This window comes from Phocoena phocoena, chromosome 14 (genome assembly GCF_963924675.1).
Source record: "Phocoena phocoena chromosome 14, mPhoPho1.1, whole genome shotgun sequence".
Taxonomy (NCBI): Eukaryota; Metazoa; Chordata; class Mammalia; order Artiodactyla; family Phocoenidae; genus Phocoena; species Phocoena phocoena.
This window is the reverse complement of record NC_089232.1, coordinates 22524624-22548178: the sequence shown is the minus strand read 5'-3', so window position 1 is coordinate 22548178 and position 23555 is coordinate 22524624. Positions and strand designations below refer to the sequence as shown.

Here is a 23555-nt window from a genome sequence, read left to right as displayed (position 1 = left end):
ATAAAGAATTTTATATATGAATATAGAGAAATAAAATATATAATCTTTTTTATCTTATATAATGTCTTATTCCAAAATGGCACCACATATTCTGTAATATGCTTAAATAGTTAGTAACAGTAATAGACTTAACCAAAAATTAGTGACATGAATAAAGAGGGAGGATATTACATGCATAATAACACTATCACAACAACAGCTACCATTTGTTAAGAACACTCACTGTGTGCCAGAGACTATGTTATGTCCTTTACTATAGGGTATCTTCATATAAACTTATCAGGTACAAATGGTATCATTATTTTATAGATAAGAAAACAGGTTGACATAGCTTCAAAGTCTGCCCATGATTCCAGAGCTAAACATGGCAGGGCTAGTGTTAGAGCCTAGGTCTTTTTAACTACAAAATATTCCTAAAGGGAATAGAAAAAAATATCATTTTCTTTTTAATTTCAGCCTCTCCATGGTACCAGTCAGTCTGTGGTATTTGTTCAGATTTCATTACTTGTGAGCCTCAAAATCAACTGGAAGAAATCTTTCATCAAGAGTTTAACCATATCTCTCTCATTTAATAGGGGGAAATTCTACCATCCATGAAAATTGCTTCCTCTAGTAGAGCAAGTCTTGTGAAAAACTATCTTCTTAAAGATTGTAGAAAATTACAGAAATGCCTCTGCCAGTCCCCAAGTTTTTACTGAGGTTAGTTTCTCCTACACATTTTCATTTGGTGTGTTCAAAACCTTTTATTTGCTTTTCAGTTTCCCCCTTGATTCTTGCTTTTCAGGTCTTCCAACTTTGAACTGAGAGTAGAAAATCTTTTATTATGGTGTTTCCCCTTTCCATGTATATGATGGTCAAACAAAGTCATAGTCTTAAATTCACTGATGCCTAACTAATATTTATGCATTAAATATTGTTAGACCTGATTGGTGCTATTTGTGCTTCCCAAACCCAATTACTCAGGAGCCTTGTGGCTGACAAGGTTGACAAGTTCTGACAAGAGCTATCATGTACTTACTTCTCCCAACATTGCCTCTCCTCATGCAAAATTATCTAGGTCTACACCACTACTATGGTGGCAGCAAAACCATTCATTTCTTCTCATTCTTTCCTGGAACAGGACTGTTACCATTTTATCTGTAGACACCTATTAGTCCTTTAACCTTGTATAAGAGTCACAATAAAACAAAGCATATCATTCCTGCCATCAACAAAATCCTGATATCACTTTGTTAAAAGCTTGACATAGAAATTCTCTCAATTTTGATGTGAGCCTGAGTTTACTTTAGAGTTACCTACCCATCTCTGCTTAGATTACCCCTTGCTCCATGCAGATGACATCAAGATTTTGAAGTTTGAGGATCACTAGTGAACTTTTCTTGGCTACAGAAATGTATTCTTATCTCTCCAAGACCAAATCCTATGTGCTACATCAGTGGTTCTCAACCATAGCTGATGTTACTTCCTTTTTCCCAGGGGGTCATTTAACAATATCTGGAGATACAGTTAGTTGTCACAACTGGAGAGTGGGTGTTGCTGCTGGTTTCTTATGGATCAGGCCAGACATGTTTCCTATGATGCTCAGGTCAGATCTACCTCCCGCCAACACCAAATATCTGATCCCAAATATCAATAGTGCTGAGGTTGAATAACACTCTAGTAGATCATTTCCTACTTTAGGAGGTTTTTTTTGGGGGAAGGTGTATGAAAATATCCATACTTCCGGATTTACAAGTCCCTGAGGAAAGTTTTCCTAGTTCTAGTTCTCTACACACTTACCTGAGCCTGCCCAATGTTAATTGTGTCTCATTATTTTATAGATAAGAAAACAGTTGACATAGGTTACATAGTCTGCCCATGTCACTGTAGGTTTCCATAGTCCCACTAATTCCTAATCCTTATTTATTCATACATATTGTTTCATATAATCTCTCTTGCCCTTGCAGACACCTGAGTTTGCCTAGGTTTCATTAAATGCAACCCATGGGCAAATTTAAACAGAAGATTCCTAATATTTTGGCACAAACTTATATGCTTATTTTGGCTCTTTTGGTAGCTCCACCCAAAAGATTACAAGTGCTAGAAGAAGCCTAATAGAATATATTAAAGAAGAAATTGATATTACTCAGAGCAACTTGTCTAAGTCTACTCTCTCAGAGTAGAAACACTCTCATTTGAGAATTGCTGCTCAGCCACCTTATTGCAGCCCCTTCCTGCAGAAGAGTTTTATTAACTGCTATAACACTGCTCTATCACTTTGAATATTCTAAGTTTTGGTCCAAATCATCCACAGTAATGGTTTTCCTTCTCAGACTATTGTGAAGATGAGAGGGAGGGAAACTGTTGAGCTTCCTAACTGGTCAACATTATTTCAGAAGTTTGACAAAAATAAATGATGCAAATTTTAACAGTTGGGAGAGTTAAGAGATAATGGGTAATGAAGAATGTCCTATTTATTAAACCAAAGAAAATATACTGAAACACAATTGGAATTAACATTTGGAATAGTATTGTTTTTGGTTGTAATAGGCCCATAAAAAAATACAACCCCCACTCCTACATACACACACAAACATGGATTAGGTGGATGATAGCAAAAAACAGGTAGAAAATATCAATAAAGGAAAATTCATCATGTACATATTAGGAACAAAAATAAAATACAGTTGACTTTGAACAATGCAGGGGTTAATCTTTCTGTAATTTATAGCTGGCTCTCTGTATTTGCAGTTCCTCAGCATCATCAGATGCAATCAACCATGGACCGTGTAGTATTGTATTATTTACTATTGAAATATATCCATGGATAAGTGGACCCAAGCAGTTCAAACTGGCCTTCAAAGGTTAACTGTAATTATAACACATATAAAATAAATTTTCTCCCATATGCAAAATATTTTAGTGTTTCACTGTTTACTTAACTCAGATATAAGTTAACAAAAGTAGAGTTTTATCATATCTCAAGATGATGAATATTTAGAATTTAAAAGGTATTAATGCACTCCGAATTATTCTTTAAAAATAACACAATTCTAATAAAAGTATCAAATAAATTTTATTATGGTACTGACATAATAATTCTAAAGTTCATTTCCATGTTTTCAAACATCTCACTTGTCTTCCACTAGAGAATCATTTTAGTTAACTAAAAACAAAGAGGTAGATCTTTATTTGTCATCATGGAGAAATGTCCAAGATATATTACATGAAACAAAGCCAAAAGCATACAAACATAATTTAGATCATTACAGGTAGTATAATATATGAGAAGGAAAACATATTCATTTATATATGCACAGAAAATATCCAAAAGAATACAGAGTAAAGAGTTAACAGTGATTTATTTCTAGAATACGATTTTGGAGAGGTTAAAAGGTAATAGAAAGCAAGGTAGCTGAAAATATATATATATATTACATAATGCATATTATATATAGTAATAAATGTATACATATATAATACTATATATGTATAGGTATACATATACTATATTATATATAGTGACTTTTATAATTAAGTATAGAAACTCAAAAGTATAGCCAGAATATTTTAAAAATATAAACAATGAAATGTAATTCAACTGATTATGTTAAATAAAGACGAGGATAAAAGTATTAAGAAAATTAAAAGTTTAATAGAAGAGCATGTCTATTCATATATAGTTGTATATATATGGAAACATATATGTGAAAACATAATCCATGCATATAGCACATAAATATATATGCATATAGTTTTAATATACATATCTATAAGTATTTAATGCTTTGCAGGTTAACAAATAGAACATTTCATAACTGTGAGTAAATAACAAATGAGTTTGTGGAACTAGGTAAAATTTTGACAACAAAAAGTTGAATTAATGATTTGCATGCAAAAAATAAAACCATGAAGCTATTAGAGGATAACAGAATGAATATTTATTTAATATTTCTGGAGATAACTTTTGTACTATACAAAAAAAGGCAGAAACCATAAAATAAAACATACAATAATTTAATTATGTGAAATTAATTTTCTAATTATATAATCAAAATCCCACCCGAAATCATTAAAAGATGAATAACAAGTGCCGAGAAAAACATCTGTGACTTGTATAAAAGCTAAAAGATTAACAAATTAATTTAAAACCTATAGAAGTAAAAGAAAAGCCAAAAACCTACAGAAGTCAATAAGAATTATGAATTGGCAAGGCAATTGAACATAATATACAGAAAGTAAAATATACAGATGTCAAACAAATGTAAGATATTATGGGTATCATTCGTAATCAAAATGGTGAATCTTAAAAAACAACAAAAAACCTTTTGATCTAAATTGTAACAGATCACTACCAATTTTTTTTAAATGTTGGATAAGACGGGTTGAAATTTTAATATAAAACTGTAATCATTAAGTATATTTAGAAAGACATAAGTGCAAGGGTGCTCACCCTAAGTTTGCTTATTCCAAAAATTTTGAAACAATCACCAAAACAAAATTGTAACCCGTGTACAGTAAAATAATATACAGTATTATGCACTAATTAAATTATGCTGTAGGTGGATGCTTAATATGCTCACAATAGAGTAAATAAAAATGTCAGATTATAAACAATTTGCTTCTATTAATTTTATTTGTGTAACAAAAATATACAAAAATTCTAGGAAAATGGTAAACAAAGTTATATATATAAACACAGTTATGTACATTTTTCTTGCTTTTGTCCTTATGTATTTTGTCATCTTGAACATAGACATAATAAGATGAGAAAACTTATTATTAAAAGTGGGCTACACCAAAGCTATATCCTAATCTACAGTTTTGAACTTTAAATAATGAAAAAGTACTTACTAATTTTTCAAGAGAAGAATTTATAAAGTGACTTTTCAAAGGAGGGAGTCTATTTTTAAAAGGCAGAAAATAAAGAGAAGTAAAATTTTGGAATGCACTTATTTATTCTTTCAGTAAACATTTATGACATTCCTCTTCTATACAATATATGGAGTAAAGCATTGGAGATAAAAGTCAAACAAAAGTCATATATTACCTTTCCTTGGATACAGTAGATTCAAATAGAATTGGAAGATGTTAATCAAATCATTATTAAAAATAAGTGATAGCGAGGAAGAATTAAATCTTGTGGTTTGACAATAAGGATTTCAGCAATGGCTTCCTGAGGAGGTGATGGATAGGAATTAACTAAGTAGAGTGAGTAACATCTAGGGCTGGGCTTATAGAATGACGTTGTCAGAGGATAAGTAAAAGGAGGCTTCTTTGGATGGAGATTTGAGAGCAAGCAGGAGTGTGATGTGAGAAGGATCTGTGAAGGAAGGGCCAGATCATTCAGGGTTTTTAAGGTCATGTTAAGGGTTTTAATTTTCATCCAAAGAACAACAGGACTCCACCAAATTGTTCGAAATAAAGGAGGATGGTGACATGATCAGCTTTTGTTTTGAACGATGCTCCTTGTATTCAGTGTAGAGAATAAATCAGCTCCTAGCTGAGCTAGGGAGACTAAATAGGACAAAAAAGTGGCAATAGTAAAAATAGAGAGGAATGGATGGATTTGAGAGATACTCAAGAGGTAAAACCAGCAGGACTTCATGGTGATTTGTTTATGGAATGTAAGAGTGAGGACGGAGTCAAGGATGGTTCCTATGATTCTTACTTACAGAAGTGGGTAGCTTCATTCACAAGACAAGAACCAGCAAAAGGAAAACAGGCTCAGAAAGAAAGACCATGATTTTGTTTGGAAATGGGATTAAGGTACTCTTCCATAATTGAATTTAGATGTCAAATAGGAAATTGGTATACATGTGGGGAACGCAGGGAAGAGGTCAAGAAATAGAGAAATAACTTATTTATTGTTAGTAAGTAAATGGTAATGCATGCTGCATATGTAAATGTGATTATTGAGACAGAGAGAGAGAGAATATAGTGGTATAAGAGGAGATGCAAGGAAAGAGCCTTAGCGAAACATAATATTCAGGTTGAGCTTACAAAGGAAATGGAAAAGGATATGTTGGAATGAAGAGGAAATGATCTGATTACAGAATTCTGGAAAGGAAAACATTTAAAGAAGGAAGAAAAGACCCAGTGTTGAATGTTACTGAGATATCATAGTGAAGCAAAGAATTTTAATAAGGGCATAGAATTTAGTGATAATGAAGTCAGTGGCAAATTTAGCAAGAGCTCTTTCTATGGCTTGATAAGCTCTGATGACAGATTGTAGTGGGTTGAAGAATTGAGAGATTGATGAGGAAATATAGACTGGGACAGAATCTTATGACAAGATTTTCTATGAAGGAGAGGACTAAGATAGGGCAGTAGTAGAAGAAGGTATCAGGTTAGGAGAAAATTATATGCTGTTTATTTTTGAGTGTTAAGACCCAGGCATGTTTAAAATGATCTAGATTAGGAGTCAGCAAATTATAAGACATGAGCCAAATCCAGCTGCTGCCTGTTTTTTGCAAAAAAGGTTTTATTGGGACACAGATGTGTTCTTCTTTTATATATTTTCTATGGTTGCTTTCATGCTACAATAGCAGGGTAAAGTAGTTGTGACAGAGACCATATAGCCCACAAAGTCTAAAATATTTACTATCTGGTCCTTTCCAGAAATATTTTGCCAACCCCTTATAGATTAAAGAAATAATTTGGCTATATAAGGCAGTGAAATATAAGATAAGAATGATAAGGTAAAATAACTTAGAATGTCAGATAGTACTGGTGGAGAGATTCATTCATACATAGATGATATTATACCATGGGAAGTAAAACATTGATATAATTTCCTGTAGTTTGAAGGTAATGCTGCTCAAGTTCTTTTAAGAAAACAATAAATCTGAAAACCTTCAGCAATTATGAACAAGAATAAATTAACAAAACTAAAATACATAAAAGTACAACTAGAGAAGTTATACATCATTAAGGAATTTAAAATCTTATGAAAAAAGTACATCTAATACTTTAATGACTTTATTCTGGATTATTAGAATATGGATTGAAGAAACTCACCTGCCTCATTTACAGTTTCTAGTATAGTAGTCCACAGAGACTGAATGAACAAATACATGACTAGAGAAGATGTTTAAGAAAATGTAATTATTATATAAATCATTATATATGTTACATTTTCAATGAAATGGGTATTTTTCTAAGAAATCTAATTCAACATTCTGATTCAAGGACACAACAAGGCCAAAAAAAAAAAACTGGATAAAACTTTGTACCATTTTCTCAGTATTATATCCAAAAAGAGAACCATGAAGGCAGTTTTTGGGGAATATTTTATAAATTTCAAGGAAAAGATCATGTCCATATTATTTTAACCATTTCAGAGCTAGAGAAAGGATAATAAATGTGACAACTGATAAAGAGAGCATAATTTTGAGTTCCCTTATTAGTTAAGAGAGATTTAAAAATTGCAAACAAAAGTAGACACAATGAGAACTGATCTAGGAAATATGTTATGAAAGAAACAACCATAATGTATTCCAGAATTGCAAATAACTTTTAACATTAGGAAATAAAAGTATGTAATTCATAAAATGAATAATTAAAAGGTGGAGAAAAAATACAGAACTCATAAAAAGAGAAAAACGAAGTGCCAAAAAGTCACTAAGTAATACTTAACGTCCATCCTGATAAATGTGTATTTTATAAATGAGACTATAGGTATGAAAAATGTGATAAATAAATTTTTACCTAAAACAAAGTATTTTATCCACTACTGTAAACACAGCACTGAGCCCAGTGTTAACAGATACTAATGTAGGTATACAATACATTTTTGTTGAATAAATAAGTGAATGAATAAATAGAATGGTAAAATGTACAAAAACACAGGAGACAGTCTGTGTCACAATTAGAAAAAAAAATTTTGCTCCAGATCACCATAATCGTGTAACATTATTCTAGAAGATTCAGACAATACAATATAGAAAAATAAGTAAATAAGAAATGTAGCTATTAGAAAGCTAATACATTTTTTTCTTTACAAAATTATTTTTGAACCAGAAATTTCAAAAAAAATAACAATCTACTGAAATTAAGGACTTGGTCAAAATATTGATAATAATTATACATGCATATATATGTGTGTGTGTGTGTGTGTGTGTGTGTTTATATACATATTAGAATCATAATAAAAAGAAAATCAGCTCATGTTTATTGAGGACATAAGAAATAGATAATATAAATGGAACTCTATGCCATTTTTATGCCATACAATTTATAGCATTTCTTTTTGATAACTGTAGATATTTCAATTATTTTCAAATGAATTAATCAATCCACATAATCCCAGTCAAAATATTGTGTGTGTATGTTGTATGTGTGAGCACCAGAAAAAAAGAGACAGAGAGAGAAAGATGCAAAATTTTATTTCAAATAAAAACAGTGATGAATGAACAAGACAATTAAAAATATATATGTGGAATTTAGCAGCAGGAGTAAAGACACACATAAAAATTTAAAAATATACTTAAAAACTATAAAAATGTAAACATATGATTCTGATATAAGAATAGAGAATGAACCCATGGGAAGAAGATAGAAAACATAAAACTGATGCAGATATATGAAAATTCTACATTAAAATGGTAAAACACATTTGTCATAATTCTTTAGTGATAAAAAACAAATTAGCTACATGTTTCATGTGATATACTAAAGGATATTGTAGGTAGATTAAAGAAATAAATATAAAAATAAAATTTTTGAGGGAGTGATCAAAACATAGTAAATGTTTCCTTTCAGTATGGAAAAGGTCTTTCTAAAAATAAAAGCAATGTAAAAATACATAATGAAAACTAGTATTATTGTTGACACCACGGACTATTTATATATCATATTTCAAAATAAGAAATCCAATAACACAAAATACACAGAAAAAAATTCTACAGCCTAAAGACATAAATATTAAACACTAAAAAAATTGCCAACTTCTTAAAAAAAAAAAGATAAATAATGTTGGTGTATATGTGGGAAAATAACTCTTGTACAGTTCATGTGGTAATACAAATAGGTATATATTTTTGAGAGAGTAATTTGGTGACATGAGTTAAATTTAACGTTTTCATTCTTTTGGCTATGAATTTTATCTTCTAGGAATCTATCTAGATGAGGAAGCCATTGAAGAAATATTTATAACGTGCAACAAAGCATCATAAATGTTCAACAAAAAGGGAAGTGTAAGTAAAATATGACACTTTAGGGATGTAATTTCAAAAATAGTATTTTAAAAAGTGACTCTATTCATCACAAAATGTTAACTTTAAAGTAACAGTATACTTTCTGTAATCTATGCTACAGTTTTCAATGCTAAATTAATTGTATAAACACCCACATACACATATCTGTGTGTATTATTAGATGTAAATGTAGCAGAATATTTAAAGTATTATCCCTGCGTAGTGGGATTTTTTGATAATTTCTTGCTTATTTTTATAAATAATCTCATATTTTCAACATTTCCTAAACAAAGCATTCATTTAAAATTAGAAAATAAAAAAAATAAGAACATGTCAGGTTAATCCACAAAATTATACTTGTTCATATTTTAGAATAAGATTATCTCTTTGTTTACTATCAATAGAATAATAATATTTTGACAACATTAATAAAATAGTATATTTGCTTACAAAATTGATGGCCATGTTCCAATAAATTCTCACTAAGAAACACAATGAGAAAGAGAATGGATGCTATCTTCTTTCTAGGACAATGATCCTTGCCAATCTTCATGTTTTGGAGGAAAATTGTATGCACATTCTCAAGGAAGGTGTTATGTCAAAATTAAAGGGGAAATAGTTGGAATATTCATTTAAAATCATCTCTTATCCTCTAATCATTTGAGAAAAGATAGATAGACCATGAGTGGATAGAGAGCTCAAAGAATTATGTATTGCAAAAAGTCAGAATTTTATATTCTCTTTTCTTTTACATTTCTAGATTGGAGTCTAAGCAGTAATTCTCAAAAACTAAAGAAAATCTGGTTAGAATACTGTGGACCATATTCCAAGATGATAAAATTGATTGACAGCCTGGCAACTGGAGAGGGGAAAGAGATTGAAAAAAGTAAGTTCAGGGTTAATGTCTCTCTGGTCACTCTTCACTGCAGGACAGAAATTACAGTGGGAACAGCTACCACTGAACTGGCGTCCCTAAATGCAATGTGAAAAATGAAATTCTTGGGTGGCACAGGTCTAGTGCCAAGACAAGATGGGCATGGTTACCATATGGGACAGTAGAGTTAAAGCAGTAATCAATGTAGTTTGATTCAAAAGACACCTATGATATTGTCTATTTAACTATGGTGTCCTTTGAAAAAAGTACAGGAGCAGTCTACTAAATTCTTACTCAGTCTGTATAAGTGGAAGACTGCTAGGTCAAGTGGACAGAAGTCTAACTTGAATCACAACACATTTACATACAGCTATTTACCAAGGTGACTGTGCATTGGGGAAAGTGAAGTAATCAGACTTTTGTGGATTACTGGGGACATCAACTCTGAAGGGACACTAATCCTGGAGATCCAAAACATCATTGTGGTCCCCTGGTCAGAGTAGAGGCTCATGAAATCAATGGAGTTTTGGTTCAGATCCATTTCACAGTGGGTCCAGTGCATCTGTGACCCCATTAAGTGGTTACCTCACTAATTCTAGAATACATAATTGGAAGAAACATTCATCAACTGGCAGAATTTCCAATTTGGAATAATTCTGCCTTTCCAATCACAAAGAAAACAACTTACTGTCTTCTCTAGCAATGCTAGCATTTTTCTTTATCTACAGCCTGCTTGTTTTTGTAAAGGACTTGTACCAGTGGTGCCCTCTATTTTATAGCACACGATAATAGTCCATGTGAAAATTTAAATGTATTTCATTTTTATGCAAAAATAAGAGCTCATATTATATTCAACCAAAATACTATTCACATCAAAGCATTAAACATATGTGTGTGTGTATGTATATACATATACACTAGATAAATATCTGGTTCTTAAAATCACATATTAACTTATTCAATAAGAATACCCTATGTATTATTTGAAAATTCCCATTTGTCATGCATAAACACTTTGGGGAAATTAAAACTGCCTCCATTTGATAAGAAAATGAGCTGAAGGGCAATACTTGATCAGATTGGAAACTTATAAATTGTTTCTATAACCCATTTCTTCTTTAGAATTAATACCAATAAAATAATTGTAAATGCTGCTTTCTTTGAAACATGAAAAAGTATTCAGCCAAGGAAGTATTTTACAAACCCTGAGGTACTATTTAAATATCAGTGTGTCTGGTACCCAAACTAAATTACAGCTCAGACAAGGGACTGAAAATTCAGGTTTATTATTCACTTTATGAAAAATGTAACCACAACACTTGTTTCTACATCAGGGAGTATTATAACCATCATTATAACTAATAATAACAATGAAAATAATACAGCCACATTGTATTTTGCATTTTTCAGTAGACAGTAGGGCTTATAGCTAGTAATAATTTATATTTACACTGAAACTTTTTTATGGAGGAGTTCGGAGTGGTTTCCGAATAGTAGCTCATTAATCATTTCAACAAGTTAGTTGGAAAGTTATTATCCGAGTTCAATAGATGGAAAAATTATATCACAGAAAGGTCAGATATATATTTACTTGTCCAGTATTACAAAAGTAAAGCAAATCTCTGAGACCTCTTTTTCACCCCTTGATCTAACCACTGGATAAATGCAATTTTGGTCCATGTTGTGGTTTGACTATCAACCTAAAGTACTTTAAGGCTGACCTCTCTGCTATTACTTTTTCAGACCTATAAACACAGAAGAAAATAACAATATTTCATCTATGGAGACCATACCAAAAAAGATTCAGACATAATTAACTTATATTTCTATTATTTTCTTTTTTTTAGTCTTATTAGGAATATTTAACAATAGCTGGTCTCGATTTAAAATAATAAATAGCGAATAGTGAAATCCATCATGATCAACTTTATGCTGAAACAAACAACCAATATTTTCAAGGCTTCATTTGCACATAAATGTATTTAATAGGAATCGGTTAAAGAAAACAAGAAATCAACTTTTAATAATTCCTAGCACAGGAAATAATTAGATCTGCAGCAGAAAATGAAAAAAAAAAAAACTTTCAGTAAATGTGACTTGAGGGAGGAAGGAGGAATTGAAAAAGCAAGCATAGAATTTATACCCAAAGATTGTTTCTTGTTTGTTTGTTTTAATAGAATCAGTATAATTTCAATGATTTATCTGATGATATTTAATTTTAAAAGAAGGCAGCAAAACAGCAATCATTATCTTTTAAAATGAAAACATACAGTGAAGATGAATTAAGTAGTATTGACTTTCCAAAATAAAACGATTTCAAGCATTTTCCCTCTTTGTATCATTTGGTATTCCAAAATTAGTGTCTATATGGTTTTGCTCTAACATTAAAAATAACCTCAAAATGGAATCAATTCATAACATTATATATTTCTGTTCTGGAATACATTTGCCTACTGAGATGCTAAAAAACAGTGAGTTTTCTTTAAAAAAAAAAATCTATACTCATTTTAGCTTGTCTGTTTCAAATATTCAAATATATTGTAAAACCTAATATATTTTTTAGTTTTTATAATTCAATGAGATTTGAGGATCCTAACAACTGAAATAGTAGATTAAAATGATAATTATAAATATGTTTAGGAAGTTTTGTTTTGATATTATAGTTACTCTTTCTTTAAACTTCTCTTTTAAAAATCAAAGTGATAAACATGTTTATTGTACCTTACTTTTTTCTACTAGAAGACTTTACATTTTTTTTTAAATAAAAGGAAAATCAAAAGAGATGACCCTTCTTGCTAGGTTTAGTTATTGTATCTTTACCCCTAACTCTAAAGTCTGAGAATTCAGTGAATATATAAAAGACTGAAATAAAGGAGAGAGAATCTGTGTGGATGTCCAAAATTTCAGAAAACCATCATGATACATTGAGGCAATGAGAAAAGAAACATAAAGTTATTTTGATGCCATTAAATTTTTTAATGTTTCCTCCAAATGTTTATATTTGAGGCAATTTATGGGGACTGGTCAAGTTAGTAAAGAATGGGGCTTATTCAAAACTATAATATATATTAATCTACTATCTGTTTACAACATATATTTCAGTATTTCAGAAATATTTATGTGGGATATATGGGTGTTTAATTGTACATGGTCGTTTAAATGTAATGATATTTCAAAGTTACTTTTTTATGTATGTTTAAGAATACCATTTATATAATATTAAAAGATATCTCATTTCCATGTACAGACAATAATGCTAAATATCATAATCTTATTTAGTTATGCACGTGTTTATTGTTTATCTGACATCGAGGCATCAGTTTTATTCAATTTTTTTTTTTTTTTTAGTCAAGGTTGTTCATAATTTTTGGACATGATTTTTTCTGAAAATTTTATATTCTCACCCTTACTTTAACCTTTTATTAATGTGTATATGCTTTGCTGTTATTTCATTCTCAAACTTTACAAGTATTACAATGTGTAAGATTTGACTTAAAGTCAAACGTCTTACTTTTAAAGGACCCTAATTTCTCTTGATGGTGGAAGCATTCTTTTTAAACCACTTAGCAGGAGTATAACTCACATCCTTTACACCTATAGAGCAGTTTCAAGCATATTAAAGCAGTTTATTAAAAAGCCAGTGATTCTGATATCATAGGAAATACTGTGCTTTTTCTCAATCTTCCTTAACTAACAGTTAACATTTTAATGGCTTATGGAGTGCATGAGAAAAGTACCCTCACAATTTCTCTTTCATTTTAAGAATATTGAGATATTATTAAACTGACTCAATGAATGGTAGTTTTTTGGGTAATATAAAAAGCAGTTTTAATTTTTAAAACATATTCGGCATCTCTTTTATGCTTTTCACTGGTCAAAAGACAGAGTAAATTTTTCAAAACTTCAAAACTGGTGATATACAGGTTGCTAGTGTTTCACTTTGATTTAGTGATTCATGAAACTCTAGAGACATGAAAATTCTGATGAGTCACCAAGTACCCAATGCTAATATTCCCAAGCAACTTCCAAAGCATAGAGCTATCTATAAATGTAATTATTGAGAACTAGAATGACTAGATTTTACTGAATATAGAAAAGTTACAGGATGAAAAATTCTGGAATCATCTAAAGATTACTGGGGTGTGTCAAAAGCTATCCATTCCTAAGACCAGAGTCAGACTTCTCAACTTGGGGATTTAGAGAGCAACCAATTATTAAAAACTTGTTCATGAGATGCTAATACGAGCTAATTCTAGAAAAAGAAACTGAACTGTTTATTGTCAGTTTAAAACCTGTCCTAAATTAGCCATGTTGGGCCTTCTTGGCAGCTGTCACTCTTCACCAGTACTATCTGAAGACTAATAAAAATTGTATTCATGAATGAAATTTAGTTGGATCAAATTTAGACCATAGATTTTTTAAAGTCATATTTTAAATGCTTTCAAAATAACTAGTTATTTGGAAGAATTTCGAAGACATATAAGTGTGTGTGTGCGCTCACATGTGTGCATGTGTGTAATATATTTTGCCTTCAAACATAAAGACATCGTATGGCTTTTCACCTGAGCATGTCGCCTTTTAGTAACTCAAGAAGTTCTCTCTCTCCTCATTGACAATGAATATAAATAGCTCAGTTTTTCCTCCACATCCCATCTTGCTTTTGTAGTCCTGGGAATGACCAATAAGATTTTCCAAAGTTGACTATTCTGAGGAATGATTTGAGTTGGGATACATTGCACTAGTTGAATTACACTCATTCAGTGATGGTTCACAGAGAAATGAAATGACTCACCCAAAGTCACAGCAAAAATGGTAATGTGTAGTATAAATTCTGTTTTTTCAAAAACGAACGCTAGACTATCTAGACATAAGATACATATAATTTTAGAGATGATTAAACATTTATTCTTAAGAAGCATTTTCCTAAGTAACAAATTCCAGTAACCATGACCCAAGATTTTATTATTAGTATTTCAAGTGTTCAAAATGAACAAAATATACTTATATTTTCCCTCTATTTCTCTATATGAGCACATACACTTACTTACATAATACAAACACACATATATATGTACACACACACACACACACACACACACACAAGCATAAATAGACTTCCTTTAAATACACAAAGTATAGTTCCAATTTTGTAACATTTTAATATGACACAGTAGTAGTCAGCCACCAAAATTAACTTTGTTTTCTACAGCTTTATATTAGTAAAGTGTATTAAACTCAGTGATACTGGGCCTGCTTCACTTAGAATCCTCTTTGAATATATTATGATTTTTAGTTATTGGAAATTCATTCAGTATACTTCAAAATGTCAATTTCTACAGTGTAGAAAGAAGTTAATATTCCCCTTTAAATCAGTAGTTTGAATATGACCTAATACCTTCAATAAATATAAGTTGTTAGAAATGGTCTATACCACCCACTGCACAGCAGTGAAAGAAATAATATAAGCCCTAAATGACAACCAATTTATTTTTATTTTACTTGATTTTGAAGAGTGTAACCAAAATACTAAATATTTGAAAAATATGTACCTTAGGGTCACCTATATTCCCATTTCCCTAATGACAGCACTATTAGCATTATGGGATCATTAAACTTTATATTTTAATTACTTCTCCTTTAAAATACTCTGAACGCAGGATCTTTTTAGAGACCACTTTCATTCATGTTAAGGTTTTACCAATTTCAATTTTTTTTAATTCAAAAGGCAAACTCTCCTGGCTTATATTCACAATTACTAATTTTATAAAAGTCCTTGCTATTTTCAGCTGATAAAACATATCCTAGAAGAACCAGGTATTCAAAATTGTGTTTTGTATAATCTTTAAGTAAAAATTTGTTATGCAAAATGAAGTAACTTTATAATTCTTATACTTTTTTATGAGCTAAAGCTATCCAAAGTTTCACAAGCTATTTTCAAAAGTAAGTATTTGCAATTTTCTCTGTCAGTGGCACTAAGTTTTAGACAAAGCTGTATCCTTTTGGTTTTAAGTTCTCTCTTCTGAGCACATATTGAGAACAAATTAAATGATTCAGTTCAACCAAGCACACTGATCCACTCAAAGTATGACTGAAATGTATCTATCTATTGGAGTTGTGCCATATATCATATTAATTATTCATAGCTATCTACTCTATCCCTCTTTTATAGATATGAGAAACTTTTACTGCCTAAATTATTATGATATTCTCCTTCAGATTATTATCATATAATATGCACTTGGAACTTTAAAATTTTAAATTTATAAAGATCAGAGCCAAAATTATTTACTTTATAAATTGCATGCTAGATGTGTGTGGTGGCTCACAGACATTATTCTAAGGAAGACTGTTAATATTTTTATTTTCTTCTTAAAGGAGATAGACAAAATGAATATTTTAACTATATTTAGATTATGATAGTTGAAGGTAACATCAACAATATAAGTGAAATTTTCAATTTAATATAATTTTTTTCAAGGCACTATCTTAGAAAATTAGCATTTGGTGCTAAGTTTTCTAGTTAAATATTTATGGCTTTATTGGGTAGAGCTGGATGTTTTGAATAAAAAACCTACCTCACAAAAGTGTATTATAAATATATTAATGGTTCACTATTTTTCTAAGCTATTGATACGTGAGGTTTCTCAAAACACCACCAGACCTAAACTCTGCGTACCTCCACTGTCCTAAAAAGTCATAAACTTGGGCAAACTGATTCTGTCTTTTGGCTTCATTTTGTAGAGAAGTTTTCTCAACAAGAGAAATTTTACTCTGGGGTGACAAAGAAGTAAGGGAAAATTATTGTTTTCATAACAATTTCTAAGAATCTACTTTTCCTTATTTCTTACTTCTATCTGTAACTGTAATATACTGAACATTGATTACACTGACAAAAAGGAGGAGTGGCAGCTACACTTTGTTTCTGTGTATTTGTGTTTCAAAACAAGTTAATATTCATTTAACGCATAGCTTTATTGGACCCCGAGCCCTCAGAAGTGGAGTTAATGATCTCAGATATATAGCCAACCATTTTCTACTTTTTAGGGCATGGAGAGTTTAACTACTTCAGCAGGGCTACCATTTCAACTCAACAGCTTCATTATAACATTTAATTAATTTTTTCATTACTTAATGCTGTAACACCACACCCAACCCCAACAATGTCACTGCAATTTCAGGACCATAAACATCACTCTGCAGAACAAATATAATATCAAAATGTATTTTTAAACACTTTTTTACAGAATGAAATATGTTTTTATTTTGTGTCTATCATGGTAATGTCTATGGTCTTTAAAGGATAATCTCTGGAATTTAAGATCTCTGGAAAAGTTTTAGAACCACTTGTTCTGAAGTGCTAGCTCTTTAAGAATCTTTCTTGGTGATTCTTACAAATAAAAATCACCATTCTAATATAAACGTTAAGAGAAAATGAATGAATGGGACCGGATTTTCCTTTTCTTTTTATATTACTAGTTTTTAAGAAGATCTCAAAATAGAAGACAAATCTAGAATAAAGCAGGATGAACTTGTTTTACTAATATTCACAAATATTATATAAATGTCAGCCTGCAATAGAAACATCAAGCCTTGTTAGACTTTTATATATATTTTTTTATTCTCTTTAATTTTTAAGAGCAATTGCTTATACAGCTTTCTTTTAGGAATTTGTCTGGGATTACTTTTCTTATTTTCAATCAAACAAAAAGAGGAGAAAATGAACTCTGCGAAGAATGGCTCCATATTCCAAATTACACTGAGCTGGAGATTACTTCAGACTCAGTGCTTTGTCTGAAAACATTTTCATTAGCATCTGCGTTTAGGATTATGGAAAGATTTGGGAATATATGATCAAAGAGCAATTTATATTTTTCAATTCTTATAACTATTATTAAAAAGGGCAAAGTCTTTAAATTGTCATTAAAACTTTCTTACGAAAAAGCAATCATGTAAAATTGGATACTAAGATGACGCAGAGCAAGAATTTTACCTCTCTTTACTAATTTATTCTTGTAACAAGGCCTAGGCAGTCACAGTCTTTGCACTTTTTGATCAACTTTACCAAGTAAAGAATAATTTGCATCCAGTATTATTAACAAGTTGGAAATCTGTGACCATTTTCCTACTCATAAACACATTCCTATATGTGACCTTTATAATTAAATAATCAGACACTGATCCAAACTTATTCTCATGAAAATGAAAATAGTATAACATGAAATGCCTTCATTTGAGGTGATTGTTACAGAAAGGGAAAATACTCAGAACCCAAACCTCTCTCTTTTTATTTATAACTATTTGCATCACTTAGTTTTGGATTAGTTTAACAAGAATACACATTATGTCTTTGGGGATGACAGCAACACTGACAAACAGTCCCTGTTATGTTTGTCATTATGTTATTGCTAAATCATCCACAACATCATGACCTGATTTTAGTTACCAGGGACAAAGCCAAAATGTAGAATTTAAGTTTCATTCTGATTACATACATAAAGCCAGCACTTAAGAAAACTTTTGAAAAGTGATCTATGTCCAGTAACAAAAAAAAAAAACAAAAAATAAAAAAGAAAGGAAAGGAGGAAGGAAGAAAAGAAAGAAAGGAAGGGAGAAATAAGGGAAGGAAGGCAGGAAGGTAGGAAGGAAGGAAAGGAGGAAAAAACACATCTTTAAACGCCTTAATACAATTACACAATAGGCCTGACATTCTCTATGCTGGTATAATAACTAAATGGCAAGTAACACAGAAACAGTTATCCCTATGAGATCCCTGCTACATGCTTTAATTAAAACTAAAAAATGTACAACAAAATCAACCCTTGGGTAAATTGCTCTTTGGTTTAAATCTTCATTACCTCCTGGAATTTTGGTAAAGTCACTTTGTTTTTAAATTAAGCTGGCCCCTCCTTCTTTACTTGATTACAAAAGTCAAACAACAAGAACCAGACATAAATTTTAGGATGAAAAGAGTTTTGTGTGTATGTGTGTTTGTAAGTCCAACCCCTGTATACAAACTGTTGAAAAACAGATGTTTTAACATAGTGCTTTATTCCAACTTAATATCATCCTTGAATGAACTTCCTTCAAGTTTCAACCATTTAAGGAAAAAAAAAAAAAGCAGTCAATTTCCTGGTGGTTGTAATTTAATTAAGTAACCTTTCACACTGAGCAAAACCCAAAAGCAAAAGGGTCATTACTCTTTCTAGTGATTAGAGACACCTCTAGAGCTTCAAACATTTACCTCTCCTTTCCCACAGTAGAAACGCTTTTAGGAGGATCATGGTTCATACCTCACATTCCCTGGAGCCAGAGATGGTATATGTGCAGGGCCCAGATCCATTAACCGATATATCCATGGTCTCAGAGTTTGTAGGCTTGTAGTCCACATAATACTCCTGTAAAGGGGAATTCATTTGTCTTTCAGACTCTCTGGTCTTTTTCCGCCGCCTCTTCATAATAGAATGTTGCTGAAGTTGTTTCATGCTGGCTGGGTAGCGTTTCCAAGACACATAGATTACCAAGAGGATCATGGCCACTGAAAGAAAGAGAGCCACGCTCCCTGCAATAATTTTGTGAAATGAAACATGCTCATACTCTTGCTCTGTGCCAGGAATCTGAAACCCTGGGGAAGGACTTGGTGTTTCAAGAGTGGACTGGCTGGGGTCAGATTTTGAGGTTGTCGGTTTAGGGATAATTAAAGGCTTCTGGGGAGTTTGGGGCACAAGCTGTGATTTTTCTGTGTTGACCACCTGGACTTCAGAACAGATATTATATGTTTCCACTGCATCACTAACCTTTTCACCTTGGATATGCTTAGGTCCTGCACATATCATGGTGCTTTCCTTATTTCCTTTAAAATTCTTAAGCCAATAAAATAGAGGACAAATGCTCCGACTGCATTCCCACATATTCCCAGACAAAGTGATGGATATTAATGATATCCACGCATTGACAGTTTCCTGTGAGATGTTGGTAAGCTTGTTGGAATCCAAATTCAATTTTTGCAAATTGGGCAAACATTTAAATGTGCCTGGCTCAATTCCTTGGATATCATTCCCTGATAAATCCAAGTTGTGTAAGGAACTCCAAGTCCATGTCAAGCCTTGGCTAATGGAGCGAATCCTGTTCCATTGTAAGTAAATTGAGCGGAGGTTGAAGAGACGTGGAAAATGAGCAAAGTTGATCTTGGAAAACTGATTGTGCTCCAAGTGGAGCTCTTTTAACTTCAACAGGCCAGCAAAAGCATTTCTGGACAAGCTTCGAAGACGATTATAACCCAAATCCAGAAAGTCGAGATTTCGACAGTCTTGAAAAACTCTGATGGGCACTGTCTTTAACGAGTTAGATCTCAAGTGCAAAATGATGAGTTTCCGAAGGCCTTTAAATTGTTCAGATTGCAATGTCTGAAGCTTATTGTAGGAGAGGTCCAGACTGCGGAGATTGGGAACCGAGTGAAATGTTTTATTGTGCAGATAGGTAATTTTGTTGGAGCTTAGAATTAATTCTTTCAGTCTACGGATCCCTTGAAATGCATCTTCATCCACTGAGCTAATGTAATTATGGTCAAGATAAAGCCATATAAGCTGGTTAAGGCTGGCAAACTGATTGGATTTGAGTTTCTGAATGCTGTTGAACCTTAATGATAAGCCTTGTGATCCTCCAGAAATGTTCTCAGGGATATCTGTGAAAGCATGAGACTCACAGTACACAATTTTGCCATCACATCTGCAGTTCTTTGGGCAAGCTTTCTGAGCCCCCGTGAGCATAACAAGCAGCAGTGTAGGAAGTAGCACTAGCACTACACGCATGCCTCTCAGCTGCGTAATTAAATGGAAACCTACAATATTAAAAGAAGACAAATGCACATTGTAAAGCTATTAATGTAAATCACCACCAGCTTACCAATATCAGGGACATTTCATCTAGTGTAGTAATGGGACAGTTGATTTAAGAACAATGTATTTGACACTTAAAGCTTTATTTTCTTCAGTGTTGCATGTTTGCTATTTAGGTTTCATGTTTTCTTCCTTGATTTCCAAATCACCACAGTGTCATAGAACTAAGCACAGCTTCCTGAGTTTCAAGAGTTCATACGTGCATCAAACACTGAAAAACACCGAGCCTATCTTATCACATAATGGCGACATTTAATAACATCAGTGTTTGGCTAGTCACTCTATTGAACACCAGTACCAAAAGGAAGAGTACTAAGTCTTCTGGTAATGGGAAAAATGTATCTTAGTAAGCCCTGTACTTGTACATCTTTCTTAGTTGAGTAAAGAGGCTGTGATTTGGCAAAGGAGCTTCAGTAAACTGTCAAGGTAACCCAAGTTCTCCTTGCTTGAAATTGCATCCTTATTGCATAATGAGATAACCATATAGGAGCTCTGAAAAAATGTCCCTGGGACCAGTATAAACAGCCAGTGAAGCATGGTATGAAGACTAGTAACAGCAGGAGGTACTCTCAATGTGTTAATAAGCATATATGCTCTCAACATTCAGGAAGAGATTCCTACTGAGGCTCTCCTGCTCAGTGATCACAGGCTCAGGGTCCTAACTACTAATAACACAGAACACTCCAAAGTTATGACTATCAAATTCTTATTAAATATTTGCATAAAATACAAAATAATCTTGGGTAGCACTAGTTTTTTTCTGATATATTTAACACAGTTGGTTTTGCAAATTTGGGGGATAAACAAGCAGAGAAACAGCAGACTATTATTTCCCCCCATCCCAACCTGTTCAAATTTCTCACAACTTTTTTTTCTCCCCAACCTCCATTAACTTCAGAAAACCTGCAAAGTTGCAATCTATTGGCACTTATGCTGCATTTCCAAGTCATAGCATGTTAAAGGACTTCTTTCCTCTGTCAACAGTAGATTTATTATTTCTTAGCGGTGAGGGGAAAAAAAAGTACCTTGTGCTGCAGTTCCTTTATTAATCTTAAACATTCATGTTTTTAACCAAGAGGCTATCAGCCAAATCCCTAATTTAAAAAACAAAACAAACAAACAAAAAAAAACTTCTCCTTTTACTGTTAAGAGTTTTTTTTCTTTTTTTCTTTTTTTTTTTTAAATTTGAAACCCGATCTTGCTCTCTGTCCTCTTGCCAGCTACAGACTCATTGAAATACATTCCAGCTCTCCCAGACAGGAAAAAGGGGTGGGGGGTGGGGGGGGAGCCAGTCACACTTGAAAAAATAAAACTGGCAAATGACTGCTGGAAATTTGGAAGCTATGTTCAGGGTACATCTTCAAAGATAAAACAAGCCCTTGTGCGACCTCTGATAAAGTAATGACCCCACCCCTACACACACGCAGTAAAGTGTTAACAATCTTCCTGACAGCAACCAGAAATACAAGCATGGTTAATATTATCAAGAAATAGAAGGAAACATAACATTTATCTCACGCTCAATTCCCGAGCCAGGATACGCATTCGGAAGAGACAGTCTGAAAGATATTTCTCCAGTCTGTTTAAGTCCATGTTATGCATTTACAGTTTAAAAAAACGAGAAAAAGGAAAATGATCTAAAAATATAATAGCAACTATAGTGAGTCAACTGGCAAACTCCGAGGCTGCCGCTTTTTGCCTGTTTTCCCGTCTTTTATCAGCTAATGCCACGACTGAGAATACGAAGCCAAGAGGATCAGCTTTACTAAGAAGGAAACAACAAAAGTTCACTTACCCATCCTTTGTCATCCAAAACGGTTCCCCCCTCTCTCAGCTTTCTTCTTGTTTGGTCTCACGTGTTGAAACCACCACCACCTTCATGATACAGTGCGGCTGTCATTCACACCATTCTGATCCCACATGTCAGCTAGTAGCCCCATACAAACTTCCCCAGAGGGCACAGACAAAAAATATATATATATATACATATAGGAAAAAAAAAAATCAGCACGTAGTGGGATGGGGGGCAGGGAGAAGGAAGCAGTTGGGGGGGTGGGGGAGGGCCTCTAGGCTCTGAGCATCATTGTGTAATTCACCAGAGACCCATCAGCAGTAATTGGCAATCTGTGCAAAAGAGCTACAGCCCATCTCGAAGGTAACCAACTTCTCTGTAAAAAGAGAGGAAAAAAAAGAAAAAGAAAATCTTCAGAATACCTGGCATTCCTTATTGTGCTGGCTTTTGCCATTCCCAGATAAAGCAAATCATCCTCTGGATTTTCAGTTCTTCAAGCAAGTAGGCCTCCTGTGCTGTATGAGACCCCAGTTTAAAAGCTATGCAGGCTAGGTTTATCCATTTAGCTGGTCAGGTTTAAAGTGTTTTGTAGCTGTGCTGAGAGGCAGGCCTTGTCTAATACAGAAGGCTTTCCAGAGACTGATGTTGCTCAGAGCTTGTTGGTGCTAATGCTTGAGTTTGTGATACACTGAGTGCCCTCCGCTGGAGAAAACAGATTGCACATTAAAGACAGGAACAAGTGAGCCTGTCAGTGGTGTGCAGCCTTCCCTCTCTCAGAAAGGGAAATTAAAGGCACAGGATCACTTTTTTTTCTCCGA

The 23555-nt window shown here is 32.5% G+C and overlaps 1 protein-coding gene across 1 annotated transcript in view; it reads right to left on the bottom strand.

Annotated features, from left to right (window-relative positions):
* LRRTM4 (leucine rich repeat transmembrane neuronal 4) overlaps positions 1-22915 on the bottom strand; it is an 872383-nt gene extending 849468 nt beyond the window's left edge. The window contains exons 1-2 of the mRNA XM_065891301.1: positions 22741-22915; positions 19341-20887 (exon numbers count right to left, since the gene is read on the bottom strand). Coding sequence (XP_065747373.1) covers positions 19341-20887; positions 22741-22744 — 1551 coding nt within the window. The 5' untranslated portion in view covers positions 22745-22915. The remainder of the gene's footprint in view (positions 1-19340; positions 20888-22740) is intronic.
* Positions 22916-23555: the final 640 nt, after the last annotated feature.